The following is a 26,828-nucleotide window of genomic DNA, read 5'->3' on the forward strand; positions in this document are numbered from 1 at the left end:
TAGATTGAACATTTCTTACCACGATGTTTTAATATAAATGTGATTGGCAAATACTTGTATTGATAAAACGATTTTTTGAACAATTTTTTTTTATGTGAAAGAATAATTACTTCATGAAAATAATATCAACCTAGTATACTGCTCAGTGATCTTCAAATATACACCGTTACCTACCTGACAAGTTATATGGAAACAGTACGTTAAGAAATCGATTGCATCCTTTCCCTGTTCTTTCCACGAACTTAACAATAGAATAAGAAAAAAAAACATTTTCATAGAGAACGTATCATTTTTACAAGTGCTCAGAAGAACATGCACCATTCGCAGCAAAGTCCCGTTTATCACTACTAATCTTAAAACGACAATTTGTTCATCACAAGAATAAAAATGCTCTATAGTAAAATTTATATATGTGAAATTTTCTGAGGAATTCAATTTTCAAGTTCAACGAGCTCGCAAGGTGTTGTGAATGGTGACAAACGGACAAAAAAATGTAAAAAACGATCAAAATTACGAAAAATGGGCGTTTAAAATGTGCTCAGGCCTTGAAAAATCTGAAAAAATACATGAAGGTGTATTTTTTTATAAGTCTTCAGAAAAAAAAATTGACGTATCCTTTTTAAATTTTTTTGTTTTATTTTTTCAAGTTGTGAGCACGGGATTTTGGAGACCAAAAATTATTTTTTTCCAAATGTGTTATCATCACCTATAATAATAAATTTTTTCAGAATGTTTCATCAGATAGTAAGCTGGGAAAATATTATTAAAAAAAAAATGTTTGGCCCCCAGCAGGGGAGAGACGAGTCACGGGACATTTGACCTTTCTTAATAGGGGATACTCAATTTACTCTACGGTTTCTACTACATCCGAAAGCTGTGAGGGAAGTTTCAGCAAACTGAAAGTAATTAAAATTCATTTGCGATCGTCTATGAGCTACGAACGCTTATCGAGTCGTGGAATTGCACACGAATTGAATTATGACAAGGCCATAAATTTATTTACTGAAAAAAATCGAGGAGTAAAATTGTAATTTCAATTCACAATATGCAATAATATTTGATTTTTATTTTCATATTCATTTCAAATCCTATCCTGTGCTATGTATAAAATATATATCCTACACGTTTATGTCTATATACATATAAGGAAATTACATATGAATAAATATAGTTTAAAAAAACTGAAAAACACGCTTTTGAAGAACATCGAACGAAAAATTTGAAAATATTTTTTTTAAATTAGCTTAAAACAATAACGAACGAAAAATACTAGTATTATTGTGAAAAAAGCGACGTGCGCTTGATATATAAAAATATGGCACAAAGCGCACACGCTTTTTTTACAATAATACCAATATTTTTCGTTCTATATTGTTTCGAACTCAAGTTCTTCAAAAGTGTGTTTTTTAGTTTTTTTAAACTATATTTATTTTCCATTTTTTAGTCCGATTTATTGTCAAAAATACTTCTTTTTTAAGTTCTAGTCACTAGTATTATATATCTTTAACAGACGGCGCACGAAAACGGCGTAAAATTCCTCTCAAACAACATAATAAAGTTTGAGCATTGGTTTGAGGTCTTAAATTCTATAGTAATAATGAGATGTAGTTAGTCTCCAACAGAGGGCGGACAGTTGTAAAATTTGTTTCGAAGTAAAGAGAAAATTTGAAGTAATAATTTCAAAAAACAATTCAGTCTTGATATGTTTTGATTTGAAATTTCATTCAAAATATTAATGAACCAAAATTATTTTTTCAGAGGATAATTTTATTTTTCAAATCAATCTCTTGATTTGATATGTATGTCAAGCACCTTAATTCAAATTTTTCGATTTTTGGAAATATTTGAGTAACTAAATTTTTTAGGTGTACAATTTACGATGAAGTTTTCTCATATTCTGGTTTGCTTTCAAATAATCGAATTAGATTTTAAAATGTATCTTCCGTTTCGTTCAAAACTTTTTCTGTGCCGAATCATGGGTAATTGAAAATATTTAAATATTTCATCTGTAGAACAAAATTTTGCTAACACTTATAATTCTTACAATATGTTTTTTATTCTGATTTTCTTTTGGACAACCGATCAAGGAGGTTACGTATAGCGACATCTGTCCGCGAATAGTTCAAGCGAAGTTGATTCTCACTAATGTTTTCTATTTATTCACTTTTATATTTTTATGCTTTATAGTTTTTATATTCTCATACTTGCATTTATGTGTTGTATGAGAATATTCATTATTATTATTATTATTATTATTATTTATTTCAATATGTAGCATATATATAATTACTTTCTGACTACTTTTTCACCCCAAAATGCTGAAATCACCAAATATTCAAATATTACTTTCAATTTGTGTAACTTATATTCTTCAAAATAATAACACTTTGACAATAATTTTTTTTCTTCGACAATATCTTTTAAGTTGTGTATCTTATATTTCATACAACAGTAACACTTTGTCAATGAGATTTCATCTTCAACAATAAAGTACATTTTGATTTGATTTGATTGCAATAATTGATAGTTACGTACAGCGCCATCTGTTCGCAAATAGATCAAGCAATAATTGATAGGTACGTACAGCGCCATCTGCCCGCGAATAGATCAAGCAATAATGCCGATAATTCTGTCAATATAGATCCCGAGTTACACACAAACATGCATACAAACAATCTTACATACATACATACATACAAGTGAAGCTAATATAAAGCGTGTAAAAATATTAGAAGGGATTGCCTCCGTCAAAGTTTAGTTTTGAACATCGGCGTTTTTTTTCCAAAGAAATAATATTAATGGATATTAGATTATTCTATACATATTCGTTTATATGTCAATTGACACTTTTCGAATTCAGCAATGAATACGTTCCAATATCGTGAACTATAAAGTTCTCAAATTTAATAAAAAACTAAATTTCAATACTGAATTGAAGGCAGAAAGTTGATAGAAAATTTTCGAACAAAGAATTTCAAATCTGGTTGTATACAGAAGGTAAATGACATATTTTTGAAATTGATAGTGACTTCAACTTCAAAACGTAACCTCAATAATAAGATGCAGACGTGGTGCCTCATGATCTAAAAATCGTGAGTTCGGATCTCCAAATATTTTTCTCGCGAGTATTCATTTATTCGAAGATAGCTCAAAAAGTTACAACGTAGAGTACCCAGAACACAAAAATAATGATCATAGTAGTCGATACCATTGATTTCGAATAAAAAAGAAATGAAGAAGAACTCAATTTCTGGAGATGAAGTCGAGTCAAGTCAGTAGACTGACTTGACACGATTTTACTTTGATCATGAAAGCGTCTTCTTGTGGTCTTCACTATTTTAAACACAATTTTTATGTATTTTCAAAATATAATAGTAGGGCGATGAATGTTTCAGTTGACACTTCTGTTGCATTGGTACACCTCCGCGATCTTACAGGAGGTTTCACATTGACCATTGATACACGAATCGAAACTAACACTGATTTAAACAACTCTTGAAAATAATCTCAAATATCCGTTCCACTTATCGAATGTGAGGAAATAGCGACCTGATCAATAATCACATATTGATGATCATCTAGTGTGATACTTATTCCCGTTTCCGTATCAGTGCCATTATTAGTCATCAATAATTTCATAAAAATATTCAGATCCTCTGATGAATTGACAATGAAATCCTGTATTCAAACCTGCTACATGCTACAATCAAAACTTGAAAATCTTGGCGAAACAAAATGAATGGAATGCAAGCAACCGACAGTAAAGATTAAAGAGAGATTCACTTGTTGCAATGCCACTTGTAGTGTCAAGTTCAAGAATAACCTGTTTTTGATCTCAAGTTAAAGCAGCACGTTAGCGTTCTCACTCCACAAGTAAAGTAAATCGATTGAGAAAGAAAATGACTGATGGAGAACTCTCTCGCCAACGGCCTTTCACTGAATATATTCAACATATTCCATATATTTTTTGAAAATCATAAAATATAAGAAGTAAAAATTGCTTTACAACAACCTATTTGTTGCACTTGTAGTTTCATTCAGAAATGTTTCAGCTCTCATTCATTCATTCATTTTTTGTGAATTCAAATGTTTTAATTTCTAGTTCATCACATCACACTGCTATGTATATTTTTGTGATAACATTCATAGTGATATTCATAGGGTGTTAATATTTGATTTATGAGTTCTTTACGGTCGTGTTTTCAAAAATTTGGCAATTCTTGGAAAACACTTTTGTAAATAATACCTTGTCATTAACCACTAACATTAGTTTGGTGAAAATCTTTAAAAAATGATGGTAGAGTAGCATACATTTTCTTCAGATTTTCCGGATATTATTTTATTCTCTATTCTCTTTCTGAATTCCTGAGAAAACTTCTCGGTGATTGGGTGTGGTATCATAGGAAAGTTGTAGTGACAAAAACTCCACTAAAGGTTTATCCCTGATGCGGGTGGTGTTGAGAATTTCCACAAACTTAGACAATGTTTCATATTTCAAAATCTTAAAAATCTTTTATCTTCATAGGGAGGAGTTGGTTGTTTCAATATTGAATGAAGTCAGTGGAATAAATGAATTTAACCGGCTATTGATATTGCCTTTCTATCGATTTCAAGTCTCACACTGAGTTTTGATGTTTCTACTTTATACTCATATGATCTAGAAGACGTAGTTACTCGTCCCCTATAAAGTAGTGAATGTCGACTTTCAGGCCTAATTTTGAAATAAAGCCATATTTGTGTGGAATTAAGCTAGTACAGAACGATTTGATGATAATTTCAATTCGACAATTCGACGATAGCCTGATGGATGATTATTGAGAAATGAGAGGATATATCATAAGACACCTCTTTTTGCTAGAATGTGATTTTATAAATAATTTGTAAATAACTCAAAAAATCATATGAAATTCATTCACTTCTTTTTATTAAATCAGAAAGTAATGGGGGCCAAGATTATTATGAACGTAGAAACACAGAAAATTTTGCTTGGCAAGAATAATCTTTTTGGAAAGAGATCATGTGTCACTTTCCATGTCATCATTTGATATCCAATGGGAGATATTTTCAAAGTAAATTACTTCGAATTTTTTCCCTCAGTGGTAAATATCAGGTTGAAATAACGTGAACATGTCTTCTTCCGGAAAGATCGTCGACCTAATCGAAGGTCGAAGTAACGTAATTCTGACTAATGAGTATTCTTTTGGTCTGCAGATTGTATCATCGGTATCTCTTTGTCTTTTCTCCTTGACGCCTGGATGGTTGATTTGGAAACTATGGAAATGTTCAACTGAAATTTCAGTCGAATCAAGTTTTTTCAACAAATATCAATCGTGATTTTACAAATTGACATCACTTCTTTATATAAGCCAGTTGAAATGACTTTAGACTAGTGAAAACCACATTCGACACACAGACAGCGATCAGTTACATATTCACCATATGTCATCAAATTGACTTTCGATCAGGTTAGTGTCATTTTTCCATTCTCCTGGTTTTGAGGACATCTGGACCACTTAATTCAGAGTATAACGCTATGTCACATGAAAGATAAACAAATAGTTTTTTAATGACTGTCTCCGCTTTAAAAACGATGGCCTACAATGATATGAGTGATAATTTGTTCCATGCATGTCGTTTTGTGTTGGTGTTGTCTCGGGAATTTGGTTGTTGCCATGTTTTTTTATTTTTTTCAATATGTATCTAATATGTCTGCTGTTTTTTAAAATAGTACTAGCATCAACAAAAAGACGCTTTTTTTCGAGCCCTGAAGGAGAATTTGAATGAATTCGAAACGTCGGCAAGAAAACAGTTGTTTTTTTAATTGATCCTGTTACCCAACCAACCCTTCTTCAGTAATAATTACCGTTATGAATGGAGAAATGGCACAAAAAGTATACTGGGTATAGTAAATATACTAAATTGATGGATATATAGTAGCCGTTACTACGTCGTAGGAGATCAGAATGAAAAAAGAAACAAAAATGGACATTCTCAAACTTATGCAATGAACTTATTGTATTGTAAGTTTGAGAATGTCCATATAGGACGGAACTGCAGTAACGTTGGTTACAAATGAGAGTGGTAGAAAACATATAAATTTTCATTTCTCTTTTCATCGTAAATATACTGTTAATGGGGAGCTATAGATTTTCCTGTGACTTCATATTTCCAAGGTGTTCAATATAATAAGGGCTATTGAAACTATACTGCGTGACACGTCATCAGAATATCCGTGAAAAGTCGTTATTCTTTGAAATAATCTAATCAGAGTGATTCTTCAGTTACACAATAAATCAATCCAAATAATATTCTTAGTTAGAATTACGTTACTTTGACCTTCGATTAGGTTGGCGACCTTGCCGAAAAAGAAAGTTTTTACGTTATATTTATCTCGTCATTCAAAGTAAATTAGACGTTGAAAACTGAAATAGTAGGACACTTCAACCACTAAGTTGAAGGTATAAAGTAGGATTATAGTCTGGATATTGATTTGAAAATATCAAATATCAAGTAATTCTTCTCATTCCTCACAAAAAAGATAAATAAACAAGTTTCAATTAATGAATAATATCTACATACCTCAACCTTTCATGATTTCTCCAACATGAACATGACAAAGATATGGTATGAGATATGAAATGAAAAGTGACTGTATATGCTCTCTCCCCAACGAAATTACAAGTTTATGAAAATCATGGGCCCTTATTACTATCTAATTTGAAAAAAAATAAGGTAATCAATTGCACATGAGCCAAAATGAAGGTCTCGCAGAACAGAAACACTCACCCATCCTTCAATAATCATTTATCAAGCTATAGACAAATTGGAGATATTATAAAATTGTTTTCTAATTGCTGAAAATTCAATGCCATGCAAATATAGTGTCATTTTCAAGTTCAACTTCCAACATAAATGTCTCAGGGACTTTTCAAACCCATGATTTCACATAAACTCACGTGCACCAATATATCTAGAGAGTCCAAGGAGAAAGAGAGAGTAGTTCTCCAAATGCAGAACTATTGTAATAACGGGTAACGTAAATTATCCCATCTTTCATCGGTCATAGGCACACTGGTTGTGTTCTTATAAGATTTTTTTATTGTCCTTTTCCCTCGTTTTAACATTTAATCATCAAATTCACTACCAGAAATCATACGAAAAAATTCTAGGTGGCCTATGATTTAATAGTCAATACGATTCACCATGAAGTTCAATACATAGTCATCAAGTAGGTATAGGACATATGGATAATTCCACATTGTTCATTTTTCAGATTTAATAATACCTAATATCGTACCTGAATTCAGATAATCTCGTTCCTCATTAAGGCTATCAAAGCATTTTTGCAGTGAAGAATAACTACTATTTGGAATGCTTCATTTCACAGAAGTTTACAATTTGTGGGGATGGTCATTGGTGATAATCGTCCTGATTTTGCTAATGTTACTACTTATGAGTTAGTTTACACTCCGAGATCCAATATTCAAGGCCACACTCTACCACAGTCTTTCCCTTTGAATACGTTTCTCCTTCTCACTTGCAAAAAATGAAAAGTTCTCAGTTGGGAAGATACATTTTTCACGAATAATTATTCCAATATAATTTCTATATTTTTTTCTTGATTTTATCAAAATTGATTTGATAGTTTAGTTGTTATGGCTTGATTCTTCCTCAGCAAATTTTGAAATATCATAAATACTAGTACTGATACAGTTGCGATAGTCATTCAGTAATCGACCACTGGTGCTACAGTACCTTACCTAGGACGACAATCCGGCCATGAGCATAAGCTTGGTCGAGCTTTTGCGCAAGCGTGACTCATTAACTTACTAACCCACTCAATGTCTCTTCCGCTTCTCCTTGACCTCCTTAGATATCAACACTATATTTTCTCTCGCCTTTTCAGTCTTTCTCCGCCTTGATTTCGATAGATTTCTCATTTCTTGTCTAGTTGGCGGAACGCAAATATTGGATATCTTAGATCTTGTACCCATTATTTACACATTCGTATTGCGATAATTGATTTTATGGCATAGAGAAAAGGAAAATGGCTTCTGAGGCATGACATTTAACGGGATCGAATACTTGAGCCATCATTGTAATGTTTATAGCATATTATTTCTCTATGCATCCAACTTGGGTACATGAAATTTGATTCATTTCATATTCATGGTGAATATGTAGTCCATCTGAACATTCTAAATTGTAATCTAATCAATAATTTGTGTGCAATCCATTGCAAATATTATATTTGACCAATCGGAGGAAATTAATCAATTTCATATTGCATTTAGTATGTGACTGTGATTTTTCAGAATGAACACAAATTATTTTTTTGGGAAAGAAAGTTTTTGGTTTTCTACTACTCCATCTGATACAAAAAAAAAAACGGATGAGAGAATTTTCCAAAGAAAGGAAGGAAGTAATCAATTTGAAACTCTATACATGAGTGTGTAGATCATGCAAAGAAGTAACTTTGCATGATCTACACACTCAGTTGCAATGGCGTTGGTCTTGTTCAATTAGTAGGTCGCATTTCTGTTCTGAGTTGTCTTCAGGTAGATTGGTACTTCACCTGTTTGAATAATGCAATTGATAGTTGTGAATATAATATCGTTTGATTTAATTTCATCAATTTTAGTTACAACCAGAGGTGACAATATGACAGAAAAAAATTAGGTATGCATATAAGCACTGCCTTTTACTGCGAAATGATCTATAGCGAGTCAAAACCGTGCTATCTCTGAATAATCGCCAATGTTTCGTTTTGAGAACCAGTTTCAACAAATTATTGAAATTATTCCAACTGAAATACATCAATCATTATTGATGGTACTTTTTTCAATTCCCGTTCGAAAATTTCAAATCGGAAAACCGATATAATTGTGTTCAAATGAAATTGATTGTAACATCTATCAAGCATCTGTTATAATACTTTTTGAAAATTAAGCTGATGGGTTCAATAATTTTTATATTGGAGCAGTAGATTCTAATATGTAAGTTAATTGAGTAAAAATTCTAACAGATGTAACACGAATGGAATCCGCATTGTTGAAAGCTGGATTCAATTAATAGAATGACTACATGGTCTGAATATCATCGAACCGTTCTTCCATGAAATCACTTGTAGATATCAGCAGAATCCGTGAAATCGATGAAAATTATTAGTGTCATTGCTTTTCAGTTTACTTTCATTTCACCTCCTAGCAGAGTTGGAGTGAGCAGCTACCACCAATTCCAAATAGTTTTCTGAATTCAAATCCAAAATTCAAATCAAGCAGTATATTCACACCACAAACATTAAATGGTATTTTTGAATAATCAGTAAAAAATCAAGTCAGAAAATTATAACAGGTTGATAACAACTGAAAACCGTATATTTGTTTCGAAAATGCTATATGCTTTTGAGAGCAAGAGTAAACAAAGAGAATAAGAAATAAGCTTTTTGATCCGAAGCAGAAACAAATTGGGTATATTTTCAAAAATCACTGTTGTTGGGCAATATGAAGAGTGAATCGAAGAGGTTTCTGTATGAAAGTGTATAATTATAAAGTTGCAACGCGCTTTCGACTTTCGTCATACTTCATACTTCCTGTTGCCTGGCAAGTAAGTAATCATAAACTATTTTCCAAATTTCATAACCTTAAAAAATTTTTGCAAACTTCAATTTTCACAAAACTTTCTTATCAATTAGATCACTTACTATCAGGTGAGCACTGATGATGACGAAAGTCGAAAGCGCTTTGCAATAACTTTATAATTATACACTTTCATACAAAAACCTCTTCGATTCATTCATTTAAGTGTATTCAGCTTCCCAAATCTATTTAAATATAACGAATGACCCCTATGTAAAATTGGCAATGAAAAAATCTATACGAAAAATATTGTTAACAGTTGAAAGCAATGAACTGCTTGTCAATCCAAAATGTTTTGGATCTTTCTGACAATGGCTGAAGCTTAGTTGAAATTTCAGCAATTCCACAGTTCCACCACTCTCACAAATGGATGCTCCAATAGAAACAACAGTGATAAAAAACAAATCCACTTGCGAAACAACGAAGATTCTGGTCCTGATAAAGTACCTGTTATCGTACTTGAAACAATAGTCAACGAACTCGCACTAGTGATTTGTAGGCTCTTCACCTCGTTGTCTGAAAAGTGGGTTCGTCATTTTGGTGGAAAATTGTTCGAGTTCAGCCTATAAAGATATTTAAAATATTCCCCGAATCCTTGAAGACCATCAGTCATATAAAAAATGATCAATAAAGCTTTTGATGAAAACATTAATAAAAATTTGGAATGCTTCAACGTCCAAAGCGATCGTCAATATGATTTCCGGAAGTAAAGATTAACAGACCACGTTCCCACATTGGTCATCAATGATTCAATCGATATGTAGAGTAGGGAGGGTGAGTGTAGGCCCACAGCACTTAGGCCACATGTGACCCATTGTACATCCTTCCGAGGAGTTGTCCTCCTAGGTCATCGTCTAACCTATCCATTCCAGGAAGGTGGACAGGTCACCAGGAGATATCTTCTTTATATCGGCAGGTGTAGGACAAAACTCTCGCCTTATACACACTCTCTTATTGATGATAACTCTGGACACTCGCATGAGACATGCCTGACAATTTCATCTTCTGTTCACACATCCTGCATCGTTTCACTTCAGTGCGAATATATCTTTCGCCTTTTTACTAAAGACCTCGGACTCATTTGCAAGACCATGGATATTTGAGGGTTTACTATGGAAACTTCGATGTTATGGTTCGCCAGAGTTTTTTTGTTCGTGTCTCTCCAGCCTTTCTAAAAATCATTTGTCACAAGAAAACATCGATAATTTCTTCTGGGATGCATTTTATCATCAACAATAATGTTCCACATAGGTATAAGTGTTTTTTCACTGTGATACATCAATGATTCATCAGAAAATACAAAAACTATGATATTTCGCTTCACTGGCGATAGTCCTATTTTTTCTATTCATGTACCGGAATATCAGCTGCCAATGTGAATCTTCAGCTTTAGTGAATGTTGGCTTGGTTTGGATTACACAACCAAGTTTTTTTTGGAAAATGTGACAGAAGTGAACATAATGTCAAGGCAAACAATGATCTTGTGATGCACGGTTTGGAACCTTTGGTGTATCAATGAATATTACTGGAGTTTTCTCCCAACATCGAACCGTTATTTTAACACCTCGACACGTGTTTCGATCACTAAGTGATCATCTTCAACAAGAAGATCAAACTAATCATACTTACAACGCTATCCTTATGTATACCATAGATACCTGTTCCAAGTATATGCGTCTTGAGTGTCTCAAATTATTTTACAATGTGTCCTTATGTAATAGTCAGGTAAATGTGATAATTGAAATATTATAAGTTATATAAAATTGATTTCTCATATGCCTTTTCTACTAGTCTTGAATAAATTTTACAATGTGTTCTTTTGTAATAGCCGGGTAAATCTAATAAATAAAATATTATTTTAACAAGCTATATAATATAATATCAGGTATTGGTCCATCACCATCGTTATTCATAATATTATTATGTTTACTTATTTCTACACTCTCATAGGCATCTAGATGCCTGTTTGCTAAGCACACTTGCAATATGGAAGATCTGAAAAATCAGCAGTCACCCATCATATTTCGCTACAAAACCACTCCATAGACTTCAGTTCATTAAGATCAGTTAGACAAGTCAACAATAACAGGCATCTAGATGCCCATGAGAGTCGAGAATAAGTAAACATAATGATATTATGAATAATGATGATAGACCAATACCTAATAGTAAATATAAATAGCTTGTTAAAATAATTTTTTGATTATTAGATTTATCTGACTATTACATAAGGTCACATTGTAAAGTTAATTCAAGACAAGTAGATAGGGCAATAGTGTGAAATTGATTTTATACAGCTTACAATATTTCAATTATTACAGTTACCTAACTATTACATAGGGACACATTTTAAAATTAAGTTAGGACTAGTAGATGAGGCGATTTGTGAAATTAATTTTATATAGCTTATAATATTTGAATTATTAGATTCACCTTACTATTACATGAGGACACATTGTAAAATTTATTTAAGACTAGTAGATAAGGCAATATGTGAAATTAATTTCAAATAGCTTATAATATACTTGTGATATACTGTTTGGAACCTTTGGTGTAGTAATGAATATTACTGGAGTTTTTTTCCAATACCAAATCGTTATTTTTACACCTCGACAAGTGTTTCGATCACCAAGTGATCATCTTCAAGAGGAAGATAAAACTAATAACTACTCAAAACTAAAGCTACTTATACTTATCAGGTATGTCATACAGGTAGGTAATCGGTAATACCACCCATACAAGTGTACCACCCTAAATTAATTTTACAATTGGCCTTTCTATTATTTACAATATGTCCTTATGTATGTTTAAATGTTACAGCTATAATAATTACAGCTTATAATATTTCAATTATAAGATTTACCTTACTATCACATGAGAACACATTGTAAAATTGATGCAAGATACCCAAGACGCAAGTATACTTCATATATATATATATATATATATATATATATATATATATATATATATATATATATATATATATATATGTATATATATATATGTATATATATATATATATATATATATATATATATATATATATATATATATATATATATATATATATATATATATATATATATATATATATATATATATATATATATTCCGTTTATATAGATGAACTTGAATAGGTGTGAACCACAATAAACCCTTGCGGGTTGCGGTGGAGGGTAGAATAGACCCACTCACTTGTGACCCAACCTAACTACTCACTCACATATATATATATATATATACAATCGATCGCTTCAAAAACACTTAACTAACTTTCTTCGAAAGCTTCTGATAATTACTCTTCCATACTATCCGTTTCACTATCACTGTTGTCATTTAAATCGATGACGAATTTAATTCCACCATTGATATGGAAGTGTCCAATCTCCATATAGTCTTTTTCAACTAAAATTATTTTTTTAATTCTTTTCTAACAGTCCTCTTCGGTAATATTAGATACTTCTCCTTCAACTAGCTACCCTTCTTATCAAATTTTGTAAAATTATTTTTACGCCTGATGTTTTGTTTCAATTTTCTCCAAATCAACTCGATGGGATTGAAGACACAAAAATAGGGGGGAAGTCTCAATATGGTGTGTCCATACTTTTCAGCAATACTCTCAAGGGAATAAACTTTTACAAATGTTTTTGTCTGTAAAACTTCAAGTAGTTGGTTTTTGGTATAGTTATCTTCAAAATACAAATTGTTATCCATTAAAAAACTTTGTATTTCATCTTTCCTCGAATTTTTATTGGTACTTTGATGAGCTGTCGCGAATGATAGGAAGCGTTGTCAAGAAATATTACACTATTCGCATCCAAATTTGGGATCAATGTGTTTTCAAACCATTCCCGAAAAATATCACCTTCCAAGTTCTTATGATAGTCAAAATTGCAGTCCTCAATTTTTTTTCCACATAATTTCACAGAATTCGGAACCTATCCTTTACTTCCTCCGCAATGCACAATGATTAGTCGCGATCCTTTGTTTGCAGGCATGTTAGGCGTACACATTCTCGAACCATCAGTCCACCCTTTTGTAACTGTGTCGTGAGTGTCATACCAAGTTTCGTCCAAATAGAAAATTTGCCGTTGTTCTTGTCTATATTCACTTATTCGTTCTAAGTATTTGTTACGCAATTCCACTATTCTTTTGTTTTCATAACTGCTTGACATTTGCTCATTATTTTGAATCTAAATCCTAGTTTCTTCATCCAATTCTGAAGAGTTTTGTCACAGCAGCTCACGTTATGGCCGAAAGTATTCAATTTCTTTCTTATGATTTCAATTGTAGGAATTTCATTGCTCTTGAAACAGTCGTATATTGTTTTTTTAATGATTTTATTAGATGAACATCTGAAGGTTTTGGTAATCCCGCATCAAATCGCGTCTTGGGTTCCAAAGGTATGTTTTTGACTATTTTACGTACAGTTGAGAAAGTAATTTCGGTCAAATCTGATGTTGCTTCTAATAGTTTTTTTCCCTCGAAACCAAACTTGATATGTAGATTCTTATATACATTGAAACATACTCTCTGTGTTTCAATATTCAATTGCATCCGAATTTTATTCACTGGTATCTCTTTTTCGCATTGTTCACTAGCGCTATTGAAATCACTACACAGGAAAAAGTCTGCGTTGTTATCACATCGTTATTACTATCAGTACTTGTCCAAGGACGTCACATTTCAAACAGAAATTTCAAGTAATTATAACTTCAGTAATTTCTAATTTCAACACTCAAATCGCGATCAGTTCCTGAAGTAAACATTGATAACACGACTTTTCTAACCATCCTCACATTCTATTGGTCACCGTAACATGACTTCAAATTTAATTTTATGACTTTCAGCCAATCATAAAACTCGGTCAGGAAAAATCATCCAATACGAACCGCCAATTCTTCAGTGCACGTGGACTAGTTCGTAGCGGCATTATTCCTTTGTATTGTTTTTTTTGGCCTTTGAGTTCGCCGAAGCTTTAAGAATTACGATATCGTTTACTTCAACTATACCTAAAACAGGTATCTATGGTATTAATGAGGGTAGCTTTGTAAGTATGATTAGTTTAATCTTCCTCATGAAGATGATCACTTGGTGATCGAAACACGTGTCGAGGTGTTGAAATAACGGTTTGGTGTTGGAGTTGAGAAAAAACTCCAGTAATATTTTTTGCTAACAATGATGCTAATTGCGGCTATTACTTTGTTGGGTGTCGAATTGCACTATGTATGGTAACGATTATGTTACTAGAACAGCAAAATCAATCATATTTTGAATTGAAAAGTTATGCTTACTTCAGCTTCTTTGGAATATTGTTCACATATATAGAGCTTCGCATACAAGCATACCATGAGGCTGATGGATTATGTCTAGATAAAATCATCCACAAGCAAACTGGAATCAAAATCTTTTATGTGAAATGTTCGATTTAGGTAATCAGTAGGGTTAACTCCTGTTTCATCATTTTCACTCACTCAGTGCAGAAACACTCCTGGAAGTTTTTAATATGAAATTCTGTAAAATTCAAATGATTTTTTTTTTACAACTTTTCATTACATTTCACTTTCTCCTTACAAAGATGAAATAATAGTTCATATTCTCTGATCGTACCGTGCCATTGAAAGTTGTTGTCTCGACAGTACAATTTTCAAAGGAATGTCTACATAGAATGTCATTGCGATTAGCTTTAACCATAACGTAATTTGATGTAACAATTAAGACAAATATATCAATGAAAAAATGAGATGATTTATTGATATATCCTACAACACATATTTTGCACCGTCGAAAGATGACGAAGGTTCATAAAATGTTTCGAATGAACTATCCTGTTTCTCGCATATCAAAGTTCCAGCTACAAAAAATATCTTTCGATGAGTTCAAAAATGTGTTGAGATATTCCTCTCAGAGACATCTGTTATGCTCATTACAATTTCAAAGAACCTACCATGACACCTCCTACGGTGCTGAATGCTCTGAGGTAGAAGTTTTATCAAATGATTACATCTATCTATGCCAGCTCACCTCCAAGCGGTCCTCAATTTGCTGCTTAGCACTGCAGCGAGATTCATATCCAGCCTTATTTCTTTCAGCCTCTGGTGCTCGATTATTTTTCATATGTTTGTGTTTCTTGTAACCGGCTTTACAATGTGGAGTACATTGCAGTACACTGTACCTGATTAGCGATGACTATGTATGTACAATCAACCAGATTTGTGTCTGTGCGAGTCTGTGTGTTTCTATACCTGATGAAGGCACAGAACAGCAACTCTCAGAGGTGATCTCTGGTTTTGTTTTGTCTGCCTCTGATGCTTCTCCCCCTTGCGGAATTTGTAGTCGTCCCTGTTAAGTGCGTCTTGAAGGTCATGCAGTACCATGTTCTGGTGAATATATCCATTGGGTATGTTTCTAGGAGCGTTTACTGACGTATGCAGGCATACCTTCTACTGGCCTCAAACAGTGGAGGCATACAGGATGAGAGAAGGAAGATTATCTTGATCAGAAGCGATTTCTTCTGCAATTGAGGTTATGTTGAGCGATTCGTTAGCCCCAGTATTTGTGTGATATGTTAAGGGTGACTTCCATGTATATTGCTTCGTTTGTCTCTTGGAGACGACGTGACTTACCGGTTGCGCCCTCCTTTTAGTAAGTAAACTCTTCTTAGGGTTGATGCTCATCTTCCAAACTTCGACTCACTTCTCTATTCTTTCCACTTGTTATTGCAGGTATCCTATGACACACTTGTAGATCTGTCATCTTCGTAGAGAGTCAATATGTTGGAGTTGTTCTCTGACCTGGGCACGTCTGCCTTACACACCGTAAACAAACTGCGCTTTGAGAGTCTTCTTCTTCCAGAAGTCTCCTGGTGGACACTTTCTGTTCTACTCTGCTTCGGCATCATAATTCAGTTAAAAAAATTTCAATCAGTCACACCATTGTGTGTAGTAACTTCTGCCCATGTCGAAATCTTTGATTGCATAAATTATAATCTGGATTCGGAGACATGTTGAATGTTCTGGCCTGAATCAGAACTACTCGTCTGGTAGGATGTTCAATTTTTATACTGTCATACATGTCGGTATGAAAACGCTTGAGGAAACTATTATAAGGCGGAATAAGTGTTGCGGTTTTGCAAACTGTCTAGTGAAAATCCCACACTGATGCGTTATTTGACCAAGTTACGAATGTTCATCAATTATCGTCCAATTCCATCACCTATGTACATAATAGTCGCCCTTCACACCGTACAAGTTAAACTAATATCTTGGGAGCTATGGCAAAATTATCGAATTGCTTTGAAGTTTGAGGTGATAATTTTATTTTGTATTGGATTAAGGAAAATGGGTTATAGGTTATATTTCAGAACAAAGATTGATTGTTGTGTAAATTCAATCAAAGATTATCATCAGTTACAAGCTGTGGTACACGTGCGAAGCGGAGGCGGAGCACTAGTTTATTATAATTTGAAATTTCAGCTACGGATATTTCATCACCGTTTGAAATATTATTCCAGTTTCATATTTTTGTCGATAATGAATGTCATTAACTAGATCATCAAATAATGTACACATTTTTTTTTCAGAGGGCCGCTCGAAAAGGTTGAGAAAGATCATCCTCCCAATCCTACTTCTCTTGAAGCTGAAAGCGGCTATCATCATTCCGATTATTCTTTCGTTCATTTCCTTAGTAGCTTTCAAAGGTTTGGGAGTGGGAATAACAGCTTTAGCTATTGCCGGAGCCACTGGACTGAAGAGTCTCTTGGAGCACCATGGACCCTCGAAGATTTCTTACGAAGTTCTTCCACAGGTAGTCACATCTCAATGGAGTAGATCATCTGTGGAAGGGCCCTTCATTGGTTCACCTCTGAATGCGGGATATCACACTATATCATAGCACTGAAAGCCAAAAATTGAAAAACATTATTTATATTCATAACTTATTTTTGATATATATATATATATATATATATATATATATTACTTGGTACAATTCTGTTTTATTTTTGAAAAATGAACTCAGTTGAAAACGATTGGTTCCAACAAAATCACATGCAAAATAATATCGGGTATTTATTTCATGAGTACCTCTTTCTCCAAGTGAAAAACGGATGAATATTTTCGAAATGGAATAGCAGCCTTGCAATATGCGTGGAATGTGGAGCTCAAAAAGAGTTTGTATTATCCAATGAAGAAAAAAATGTGCTCAATGAAGTATTCAAAGTTGTTGAGGTTATTATCCAATTGTATTCTCGACCGAATCAATAAACGTTTGTAGTGAAATTGTGTGTTAATTTTCAGAATACTCAATCTTTTTGGATGACATTGGTATTTGGGTGTACCCAATATTATATGTCACTGTCACCCATTATCGAAATATTGTTCAGATTATTTTGTTCGCCTATTAGGAAAGAAGATATGCATTCATAGTTGATGTTTGGGTATCTGAAAGAAATGAAGAAATCAATGAGCTATCATCAAAAAAGCAATTTATTGGATACATCGTGAGGAGATGATACTGATCAGCATTAACAATAAGGCCTTGTACATAACAATCAGAAAAGTTAATTCAAAATAATTGGATGTGATGTTGTGAATTCTAGGGGTAGCATACACTTTTTCATGATTTCATAGAATATGGAGAAGTGGAAAGCCAAAACTTTTTTTTCCCAAATAAAAAATTGTATTTTGATGTCAAATCCAAAACGTGCCTGATCAAAATATCAATGTCTCAAAAGCGTTTTTTTTTTTAAACAGCAGTGATCTTTTATCAAAACATCTTCAAGGTGGTGCACAAAAGATAACATCACCGTTGAAAAATTTGCCAGGATATGTAAAAAACAAAATAAACTTTTTCAGAATAGAATGTTTTCCATTATTCGTGTTTTCTAACAATGATTTGAGTTGTACTGTTTTATAATTTCACATCTGCAAGTAGATGATTCAAGAAAATAAACACACAAAAATATTTTTATTGCATGTGTACTTCAGTCTGAATTCTAGGCATATTTTAGGTTCAACATCGTGATAAACCAGTTATACTGATGAATTGATGAATGTAGCCGTTACTACGTTGTAGAAGATCATATTGAAAAAAGAAATGGAAATTTCTATGATTTTTACCACTTTTAATTGTAACCAACGTTACTGCAGTTTCGTCCTATATGGACATTCTCAAATAATAAACTGCTTTATTGTATTAGTTTGAGAATGTTATTACGCCGACTAAGATGGAAAATCAAATTATTGGGGCGTAATAGAAATAACTCAAAAACAAAACTCTAAAATCAAAATTAGTCAACCGGTAGAGGGTTGGTGGGTAAAATAAATTATTTGACACTAAAGATAACAAAAAAACAATATATATTAATTTCCCTCTTTGGGTAAATACCCTTTTCCTGTAACAATGTAACCCTGGATAGAATTTCCGAAAGTTAGGGCCGTCGGTATATCGGAACGTATTCTTCTACTCTATAAATCCACGGTCGATCAGCTGAACGATTTTTATATTCTTAAATTGAAACTGTCAAATGTCTGAATAATTGCAATATGGTGCATGTGCAATTGCAATTATAAATACAATATATAATATATATATATATATATATATATATATATATATATATATATATATATATATATATATATATATATAAATATATATATATATATATATATATATATATATATATATATATATATATATATATATATATATATATATATACAGGGTCCTGCAACAGTGGCGCGGTGTTCCATATCTCTATATAGGAAGCAGATAGGAATCTAATTTTCTATAATATTACCTTATTGCTCGAGCTCGACGAAATAAAAATATTGGCGGTCATACAGGGTGTTCGATTTTTTCTGGGCGGATCCCAACTGTGTCTTTTTAAATGGCAACCTGTATTTTTTATCGCTTTTTCGGTTTCTTCATAGAAAATAAAATAAACTTTATGAATATCTGCACTTCGAAAATATTGACGGTTTTCGAGATATCTAGCATGACAGGTTTTTTTTTCCAATATTCGTCACTCAGAATATTTGAAATTATAAAGTGGTGACAAGTCCAGTTGAAATTTTTTTTGATCGAATATTCTACATTGGTAACTCTCTCAAACGATATATCTGAAATCGACCTGTGATATACAGGGTATGAAAAACCGCTTGCCAAATATTGTAAATGAAAATTTGCAAAATCTTCCTTAGATTAAATGGAACACCCTGTATATTATTGATCCATAAGAAGCGCCAACGAAACCTCTACAAATTTCATTAAGTATTCCCTATGGCTAAGTTCAATAGTTTTTCTTAAATGAGCATTTCTTTCGAAAAATGGTCATTTTTTCAAAGCGAAATCCATTTGACGACTGATAAAAATATACGAAAGATATCTTGTTTCAATTTTGTACATTAGAAGGTGTCCAAACAAATATTTTTTAACGAAATAAATGTATGTACCTATCACTTTTTGCTAAATGGAAAATTATTTTTTCATTGGATGCAGAATTTCACTCATAAATCGTGCAATATCAAACCAAACAAGTTAAAAGAAAGAAACATTATAAATAACTATTTTTTTCATGTTATTATATTCATTCAGAGCTTGAGTTCTAGATATTCAAATTTGTCAACTGGCAAATTACAAAACTACAAAAGGGAGAGTTTAATTAAGGTTGATAATGAAACTTTTATAAAATATGTTCAACATGTCTTCCATTTTCTTGAATGCAGAGCTGAAGTCTATGTTTGAAAGACTGTTCTACCCTGCGCAAGACAGCTGGTGTAATGCTGCGAAAAGCATTCGTTATTCTAAGTCGCATATTTTCGGGAGAAGTTGGTGGCTCAACGTAAACCATATTTTTTATGTATCCCCAAAAGAAAAAATCTAGTTTCGTCAAATCTGGTGATCTAGCGGGCCACCGTACAGGCCCATTCCGTCCTATCCGTTTATTGGGAAATACTTCATTTAGATGATCTCTCACTTCTGCCGAATAGTGAGCAGGTGCACCATCATGTTGTAACCACATTCTATTGCGGAGGTCAAGAGGAATATCATCTAACAAACCTTGTGAATCATTTCGTAAGAAATTGAGATACATTGCACCATTCATATGTCCCTCAAAAAAGTATGGACCAATTACATATTCTCCAATGATGCCTCCCCAGACATTTATCGACCACCTATGTTGATAATCCACCTGTCTCAATAAGTGAGGATTTTCTGTCGCATAATAATGGTAATTATGTCGATTTACAAATCCATTTTTATGGAATGTCGATTCATCCGACCATAAAATATTATTGAAAAAATATTCGTTTCGACGAATTTTGTTCATGGCCCAATTGCAAAATCTCACTCTTTTCTCGAAATCAGCATACAGTAGTTCTTGATGTAACTGAACGTGGTATGGATGCAAGCGATGTTTCTTCAATACTCGTTGCACTGATCTCTCACTTATATCCACTATTTCCCCAATTTGTCGTTGACTCCTACTAGGATCTTCTTCAACAGCAAGAAGAACTTGCAATTCATTATCTTCATTAGTAGCTGGCTTGATGCGCTCATGTTTGGAATAATTAATAGATCCAGTTTCAACGAATCGTCCCAAGACCTTTCGGAAAGATCTTTCATCTGGATGCCTTCTATCTGGATACCGTTGAGAATAAATTCTACTTGCCAATAAACAATTCCTGTCTGATTCACCTAATATGAAAATCATATCAATCAAATCACTTTTTGATAACAACATTCTGATGAAATTATACCGACAGTTCAACTTCACGATTGACTAAAAATTTCAATATTCATTTGCAGCCAAATATTTTGTTCTGTCATTTGCCAGACTACTTGATGTTGTTTTAGAAAGGTTGTTTTAGATCGAAAGAATATGGCACAAATTCCGAGATTTTTGAAATTATTGTAACTATTCAAGAACGTCCATTTTGTGGTGTAATTCGCAACTTGTTCATCTAGCAACAGGTAATTTTAGGAATGGGCGATATTTTAAGGAAAGGGTATTTTTTGTATATTCTTATCAGTCGTCAAATGGATTTCGCTTTGAAAAAATGACCATTTTTCGAAAGAAATGCTCATTTAAGAAAAACTATTGAACTTAGCCATAGGGAATACTCAATGAAATTTGTAGAGGTTTCGTTGGCGCTTCTTATGGATCAATAATATACAGGGTGTTCCATTTAATATAAGGAAGATTTTGCAAATTTTCATTTACAATATTTGGCAAGCGGTTTTTCATACCCTGTATGTCACAGGTCGATTTCAGATATATCGTTTGAGAGAGTTACCAATGTAGAATATTCGACCAAAAAAAAATTTCAACTGGACTTGGCACCACTTTATAATTTCAAATATTCTGAGTGACGAATATTGGAAAAAAAAACCTGTCATGCTAGATATCTCGAAAACCGTCAATATTTTCGAAGTGCAGATTTACATAAAGTTTATTTTATTTTCTATGAAGAAACCGAAAAAGCGATAAAAAATATAGGTTGCCATTTAAAAAGACACAGTTGGGATCCGCCCAGAAAAAATTGAACACCCTGTGTGACCGCCAATATTCTTATTTTGTCGAGCTCGAGCAATAAGGTAATATTATAGAAAATTAGATTCCTATCTGCTTCCTATATAGAGATATGGAACACCGCGCCACTGTTGCAGGACCCTGTATATATATATATATATATATATATATATATATATATATATATATATATATATATATACATATATATATATATATATATATATATATATATATATATATATATATATATATATATATATCAATAAATAGATGTTTCAAATAATACAAGAATGATATTATTTACGAATGTTTTCCCCGTTAGTATATATACTATTGTTTCACAGACGTCTTGGTAAGTAGCTAGTTTTGATTTAAAATAGTAAAGGTGTCAGTTCAATGCATAAGGTTAATTGATAACTAATATTTACTATGTTCTAGGTGCTAACTACAAAATACCACTACTTGCTCTTACGAGTTCACGGAATATTCTTGGTGATATGAAATGTTCCTTATATGTTAAAAAGAAGCAAAAGTTGTACAAGGCAAAATTAATAAATGAAGTAGATCCTACTTGTATATTCCTTTGGAGGTTGTCCTTTCTTTTGCAATCCCCAACAATGGCTTTCTATACAAGGTCCGTCCAGTTTATCAGGATTGGGGAAAGTCTGTACTCTAACTAGCAGAGGAAATCAAGCAAGCTCTATCTACTAAGCAAGGATGGAGCTGTCTCCAAGCGGTTAGGTGTAAAGCAAAGTTCTAAACATGCATGCTAGCTAAATTGGTGTATAGCTGGTAATATCCTTCGTATAGAGAAAACGTAAAACTAGGTACTAAACAAAAAGAGACCTGAAAAGACTGAAAAGTTACTAACCTGTGGATTCATTAATACATATGAAATGCACTTATTAGAGGATAATCCCCAGAATGTGTCCCAGCAGAATACCTACCTTCGATGGAGGGTGGTCTCGGAGAGAGTTTCGTCAGGAAACGTTTAAGGTTAGTTGAAAACCAAAATCCACATTGGATGGTTGGAATATCAATCCTATGAAAATTTTTTTGATGGTTTTACAATTACTTTTTATTTTTCAGACTCAGAAAATCCTCTATAACTTGAGAAAATCAGAACCACATGTTCCACTTTGATAAGCCCACAATAAAAAAAAGGAAAAAGGAAACAGATAGATTCTGGAGGTCAAACTAGGAATATTAGTGACATTTCATCAAAGTTGAGAATAATGAAGATGAATGACATCCTTTCTGTCAAATTTTGAATATTTAGCAGGGTTGGATCTTTTAGATAACATCTATTCAAACAATAACAAACTAACCTATATGAAAATGGAAAGTTAAGGAATGGTGATAAAACAGATAATGTTCTTATTCTTTTCGGAAATTCACAATGAACTAAACTGGTATCTTGAATGAGAAAGCATTCAAAGTAGGTAAAGTACTTCTTGTGCTGATTGAACATTTTTAAAAATATGACTTTATTTCAGATATTTTTCTGCTGTGCAAGATCACCGAGTGACTTCAAGTTATTCATCCTGAATGATTTAATACATTTTATAATGTTTTGGCTTACGAGAGCGCTATTAAAGTTATGAGTCAACTAGGAGGTATCAGTATAATTGAACCCGTAACAATGTCCATATAGGACGAAACTGCAGTTACGTTAGTTTCAATTGAAAGTGGTAAAAAACAGAAATTTTCATTTCTTTCTTCAGTTATACTGAATGTCTGTCAAATATAAAACAATATCTATCGTGGTATTAGCCAAAGAAACAGATATTTCCTGATAGGAATTTACCAGATATCACAGTGTATGAACATTGGAGAAATGAATAATTCGAATTTTATCTTGAAATATTTATTTTTTTTAATACGTCACGGGGTGCTTTTGTCCCCTCTGAGGGGCGTCATCTATGAGAAGGAGCTGGTAACGAATCATTCTCTCTGACGAAGGTTTCATACATGCAATAGATCTACGATGAAATATTTCAAATCTTAGGCACACTGCTTCTTGCATTGGATCTTTCCTGCATTGTTGAGGGGTACTATCACGAAACGGATCTGTGAATGTTTCAACTGATTTCAACGAAAACCGTTGCTATGCGAACTAGTTTATCTGAAAGACTATTCTCTGTCAGGTAACTCACAAAATTTTTTGTCGAATATAAATTAATGTCCATCATGGTATTAGCCGGGAAAGTAGTGTTTTTTTTTTCAAACCAATCATTTTGGTTGCAGAAAATACAACAAATTAGAAACATAAAACGTTGAGTATCTACCATATATCGTTGAAAACTGATAACTTTTGTCAAAGAAAAAATTCAAAAATGAATTTTCATTTCAGTTTTATTTAGAAATTTCATATCATGTTGGAAAATAATTATTCCAAGGATATTAGACCTGTACATCCTCCACTACTCCTGCATTTTTCTCAGTATGGATTCTGATTTCCTGAAAAAAATTGTTAAACCATTTTTGACTATAAAAATCATCCTATTCCATTCTCCATACCTTTTTGTGTTCCTAACAAGTTTCTGTACTAGTGTAATATTTCCCAATTGCACTACAAATATGAGTAACATATTGAAGATCACCTGTTGGTGACGACCTATCTGTGAGATTTTTGAGTATAGGCTGAACTCGAGCGTTTGAGAACAATGACATGCATCTCAACAACACCAGAAGCATTGTTGACGTCGTCCGATATCAATTCAAGAATCAATCTTGTAAAATTTTACTTCATTCTGATTCAATGATGAAATGATCAAGTCGAATTCAAAATTAAAATTTTTCAAATTTACTAAGAAATACACAATATCAAATGAATGTGTATAAATAAAAAAAATGTAAGAACATGCATAACATTTTAACAGTCTGCTAAGTGTTAACACTTGTGTTCGACTGGGTTAGTTGAAAATTGAAGATTATGACTACTGTTTATCAATATTGTTCATTAAAATGAAAAGAATACATGGAAATGAAGAAATGTATCTGCAATAGTGTTTTATTATGAATAAAGGTAAGATAAATTATCTGTTGAACTGAATTAACTTGATATGAGCACATTTTCAAATTTTTCAGTACTATCTAATGTCCAATTGTTCAATCTTTTTTTGAATGCTGTTGATCTCAACTTTTTGATTACTCTTGGAATTATATTGTGAATTTCACAACTCATACATATCGAGAGTTAAATCTAGAGTGACTCAGTAATTTGTAAGCATTTATTGGTCTCCAATCTTGTATCATACTGATATTCAATTAGGTCAATGCTTGTAAAATGTTTTTTATTTAAATCACACTGATATTGTTTATCTGAGAGTTGAAATGAAATATTTCCTGAATGAAATTTTCCATGAAAATCTGAATGGATTTTTAAAAGTATTTTTATTTGATACTCATTATTAGACTTGATAGATTTTGATGAATTTTCATATGCACTACCCCAGGTCGTAATATTGGAAAATATTGTTTTTACTTCAAATATATTACTCAGAAGTGTGAACTTAATAAGACATTTATAAATTCCTTGAAATGGTTTTATGGGGTTCTATTTGATTTAAGAGTGCAACTGGATTTTTGAAAATTTTCGTCTGAACATTCTGAACGGTGAATTTATAATGTATCTAGTACAATATTCTCCAAATGAACATCTGTATCATGAAATTTTGGCATTCCTTTGGATCGCTTCAACAAATGGAAATCGTTGGCAAATGTCACACATTTGAAAATTATATACTTAGTTATTCTCAGTTCCTTCTCATTTTTATTGATGATAATCGATACAACTCTAAAAGTTACGACTTGGTCATTAGTTCCAAAATATTCGAGCTAGGATATGGAATGGGTCACAAAGAATAACTTACCAATCCGAATAAGTCTGTTGAGTTGAGAATCTTGATAAAAATTGGAAGAGGTATATTTTCAGGTGATATTATTTTTTTAAAAAGAGTCAAAGAAATGAGTGTCTCGTTCCGAAATATCGATGTCCGCTATTGAGTTTTTTATATAGTGCATTGTGTAGCGCTCCTCTGAATGATATTTGAATCAATTCCATGACGAATGTTTGGAATACAAACTGAATAGGAAAGCAGTTCTTTCTAAAAGGCTTTTTCTTCCACTTTGTTTGTGGAAGTATCTTTAATGAATGATCTACACATCTTTCTGAAGAGTTTATTTTGATATTGATTCCTTTGGAAATTTCCCACATTTTCTAGTAAAGACGGAAAAGAAGAAAGCCATTACCTTTCTTTCTCTTTGATATAATGATTTGACCCTTCATTTCCATTTTCATTATGATCAATTTTCAAATTCAATTCATACAGTGAAAATTTACTCTACGTGAAAAATCACTGGGATTAAACATAATATATTAATCTCATCTTATGAAGATATATGATCTCTGTTATATTTGCAACTTGTCATTTGATTTTACTGTGAATATGAATCAATCAAATCTATTAATCAATTCAATATCAATTATATGTAGCAAAGGCAACGTGTTATGTTTTGAACAATTCTGAAATTCTATCACTGACCTAGATATCTCGATAAATGACGTTGAGAACTAACTAATGTCTAGGCGGATATCATAAAAAATTCAACTGAATGTGGAACACTTGACAGCATCCTCTTTA

The 26,828-nt window shown here is 32.4% G+C and overlaps 1 protein-coding gene and 1 long non-coding RNA gene across 4 annotated transcripts in view; both read left to right on the top strand.

The window, feature by feature from the left end:
• Positions 1-17,920, top strand: part of Osi15 (DUF1676 domain-containing protein Osi15) — a 50,667-nt gene extending 32,747 nt beyond the window's left edge. For both annotated transcript variants that reach the window (XM_074175215.1, XM_074175214.1), the window contains one exon: positions 17,224-17,920. In XM_074175215.1, the coding sequence (XP_074031316.1) occupies positions 17,224-17,534 (311 nt within the window). In that variant the 3' untranslated portion in view covers positions 17,535-17,920. The remainder of the gene's footprint in view (positions 1-17,223) is intronic.
• Positions 17,921-22,398: 4,478 nt separating this feature from the next.
• LOC111502583 (uncharacterized) lies at positions 22,399-23,797 on the top strand. Of its 2 annotated transcripts, XR_002721745.2 has the most exons (4): positions 22,399-22,534; positions 22,621-23,178; positions 23,272-23,624; positions 23,679-23,797. It is a non-coding gene; the product is annotated as an uncharacterized lncRNA (long non-coding RNA). The 2 variants fall into 2 exon arrangements; XR_002721744.2 differs by lacking the exon at positions 22,399-22,534 and having other exon boundaries at positions 22,987-23,178; positions 23,272-23,620.
• Positions 23,798-26,828: the final 3,031 nt, after the last annotated feature.

The sequence above is a fragment of the Leptinotarsa decemlineata genome, unplaced genomic scaffold (genome assembly GCF_025532065.1).
Source record: "Leptinotarsa decemlineata unplaced genomic scaffold, Ldec_3_MD MMD2_tig00000882_RagTag_RagTag, whole genome shotgun sequence".
Lineage (NCBI taxonomy): Eukaryota > Metazoa > Arthropoda > Insecta > Coleoptera > Chrysomelidae > Leptinotarsa > Leptinotarsa decemlineata.